Source organism: Orycteropus afer, unplaced genomic scaffold, assembly GCF_000298275.1.
Source record: "Orycteropus afer afer isolate SDZICR_OR568_19922 unplaced genomic scaffold, OryAfe1.0 scaffold00313, whole genome shotgun sequence".
NCBI classification, from domain to species: Eukaryota; Metazoa; Chordata; class Mammalia; order Tubulidentata; family Orycteropodidae; genus Orycteropus; species Orycteropus afer.
The window spans coordinates 1,362,825-1,365,936 of NW_006921900.1; the positions used below are offsets into that span (position 1 = coordinate 1,362,825).

General features: G+C 43.4%; 1 protein-coding gene across 1 annotated transcript in view; it reads right to left on the bottom strand.

Annotated features, from left to right (window-relative positions):
• Nucleotides 1–270: 270 nt before the first annotated feature.
• Nucleotides 271–3,112, bottom strand: part of MINAR1 (membrane integral NOTCH2 associated receptor 1) — a 14,276-nt gene continuing 11,434 nt past the window's right edge. Inside the window, exon 3 of the mRNA XM_007951820.1 lies at nucleotides 271–468. Coding sequence (XP_007950011.1) covers nucleotides 271–468 — 198 coding nt within the window. The remainder of the gene's footprint in view (nucleotides 469–3,112) is intronic.

Genomic DNA, 3,112 nt, shown 5'->3' on the forward strand with positions numbered 1-3,112 from the left:
TTTGTATCTACTGGTAACCCATTACATTCTTCTGGTAGGAAAAATATTGCACTTCTAAAAATGCATCAAAGTAGCCAAGTCAAAGCTAATAGGTAGGTAGATTTCTCCCTAGAATATATACTTTCTGAAGACCATCTTCAACATTTGCAGAAAAGTCTCTAAGATTTCATCTCTAGTTCAACAAATCATTATGACTTTTGCTGCAAGACTTTAAAACACAGAGGAAGACATTAGTAGTCTGAAGCTGTCTATAATACTGTGTCCATTAGCTCAGGATTTCATGGTACAGATGGGCACTACAATGACCAGGATGACTGTGCATGCAGCAGCCGCAATCAGAGCTGCTATCTTGCAGACCTTGGCTCGTCTGAATTCGGCTTCCTTGCGTTTTAGTAACGAGTCGTAGCCTGGAGTATAAATATCTTCCATCCAATATTCTAAGTTGTTTGGGTTTAAAGATTCTTGAGCCTAAAATTGAAAAGACGTTAGAAATATGGTGAAGATGTGAAACCATGTCAAAGAGGTTCCGACAATCGTCAGTCCCGAAGCACTTAAGAGTGGGCTGCAGCTGGTCGTTAAAGATGAGCATGCGGTACGGTACAACACTGCTCTTAAGTTCAGTACCTAAGACGGGCTCCCAAGGACTTGGGCTCCCACCAATCACAGATTGCATCACCCTCTCCCTTCCTATAGATGTCATGATGCTTTTGACACTGGGAAACCCATGGATCTTCTATCTATAAGCAAGCAAGTGGGGCCAAGACAAACAAGGGCACACAACCTAAAAAGATTTGCATTTAGTCATTCAAAAGGCCATGTTGTTGTTGTTGTTGTTATGTGCCGTCGAGTCGGCCCCGACTCATAGCGACCCCTCCTTGGGTTTCCGAGGCAGTTATCACTACGGAAGTAGGATTGCCCAACCTTCATTCCGAGGAGTGGCTGGTGGGTTTGAACCGCCAGCCTCCTGGTTAGCAGTCAAGTGCCTTGGCACTATGCTGACAGAGCTCCCTCAAAAGGCCATAGTGGAAAACAATCAACCTTCGAGGCAGGCTGGCCCCACTGTTAAGGAAAGAAGGGAAACTCACTGAAAAATATTCTCTATCAATAAGTCTGAATGACATCTGCTTGAAGCAAGGTTATCAAATGGCTGATTCATTTCTCAGCACTTGGGAAAGTTTCCACTGAAAATCAAAGGCACCTCCAAGATAAGCAGTTCAAACAAAACAAAAAAATATTTCCATTTCAAACATCTGTCTGAGCCATCCAGGCCACTGCTCAGTCAAGGTCCACGATCCCACTGCAGACCGTCCATGGACAGGGCTTGTCTTGGCTGTGATTCCAGACTGTGCAGCTTCCCCAAAAGGAAATCCACCACTGACATTTGTCTCCCAATCTCACTGAGATTAATGAGCTGTCTGCAGGAGAAATATCACATTTAACCTGGATTGCCTATCATTTCCATTCCCCATTGATGGTCATAATCTATTTCCACAAAGAAAGGCAATGTTCTCCTTTTATGGCCAGCATTTAATAATGTGTCACATAAAAGCAACAACACATTGCAATTTCAAGTGAGGTCACCTAAATCTTTGAAACACATACAAAATATCCTTTTTGAAATTTTTCTTGGATCGTCTAATGCTCTTATACATGAGTTGGTTAAAAATCACACACACACACACACATACACACCAAGAGGCTCAACAAACCAATCCTTTACAACTTAAAAACTCAATCATAACATGTTATTGGTGGAATATTGATTTTTCTAATGTGCTTTCCCTTCTAAATACATTTTTATTTTTTTCTCTCTTTTCTGCCTTGCTTGGTGCCCTGTGGATTTCTATAATGTGCCTTCCCTGCCCTGTGTCTCTGAGTTGGGTAATCAATGGGGATGGGAGGAGAGAGCAGTTAAGTGTTTATTCCCCAGCTCTTTTCCTGTAGGAGCTGTTTGGCAGTGACTTAGCATCCACAGATATAGGTCTTCAGGAGCTTCAGAAACAGCTCCCTTCCCCTAGCCCAAGGGAAGGGCAGCAACGGCCTCTCACTGGCTGGTGCTGACAACTGGGTGTGTCCCCAGCTCTTGATAATCCTCTAAACCCTGTCTACATCACTATGAACAGTTCCTTCATTAACTCACTTCCATTACCTCTTTGAATGTGCCATCTATTTCCTGCTGGGCAACTGACAGCCCACATGTCAGGGATCCCTCTGGCTTCTTTATTGCTTTCCCATGGCTAATTGGTACAGGAGTCGGCAGACTACGGGCCGCAGGCTAACTCTGGACTGCCGTTTGTTTTTGCACACCCATGAGTTAAGAATGATTTTTATGTTTTCAAAATAGTTGAAAAAAATCAAAAGAAGAGTAATATTTTGTGACATACAAAAACTATGTGAAATTCAAATTACAGTGTCCATAAAGTTTTATTGGAACACAGCCATGCCCATTTTTTTTTTTTTTTTTTTTCAAAAAATCCTCTACAGCTGCTTTCTACTACACTGGTCGTGTTGAATAGTTGCTACAGAGACCATGTGACCCACAAAGTCTGAAATATTTACTATCTGGCTCTTTACAGAAAATGTTCACTTACTCCTGTTCTAGTACATACTATACAACATGGTACAATGGAAGGAAAACAGGATTTATTGGGTCACTGAAATTTTCCCAGGTCCTTTTCCTTACTGAGACACAATGTTTTAAGACTGTTGCCCAATTTTTCATGTTACCTGGAGGGTGGAAGGCAGTGCTGGCCACACAGCACACCCACAATGAGAATTGGGATACTCTCAATGCTGGAAAAGCCCTTTAAGTGCAGGGTACTATGTCCAATTTGCAGTCTTTGCAGGGAACTCCTACAAGAGCATCCTCAGCTAGGGTCCCAGGAGCCATGGTTTCTCCCAGGCTCTCAGAGCGATTCTGCTCCTGCCCGGCTTAAAATGTGGTCCTTGTGCTTAAGCTGCACCCCCCAGTCCTGAAGCTCTGCTTTCCGTGGAAGGAGCCAGTCTACTTCCCGTGGCACAAAAGGCCCTCAGCAATTTCATGGGCACTGTGGAACTCTGGTGGCATAGTGTCTAAGGCATTTGACTGCTAGCCAGAAGGCTGGCAGTTCAA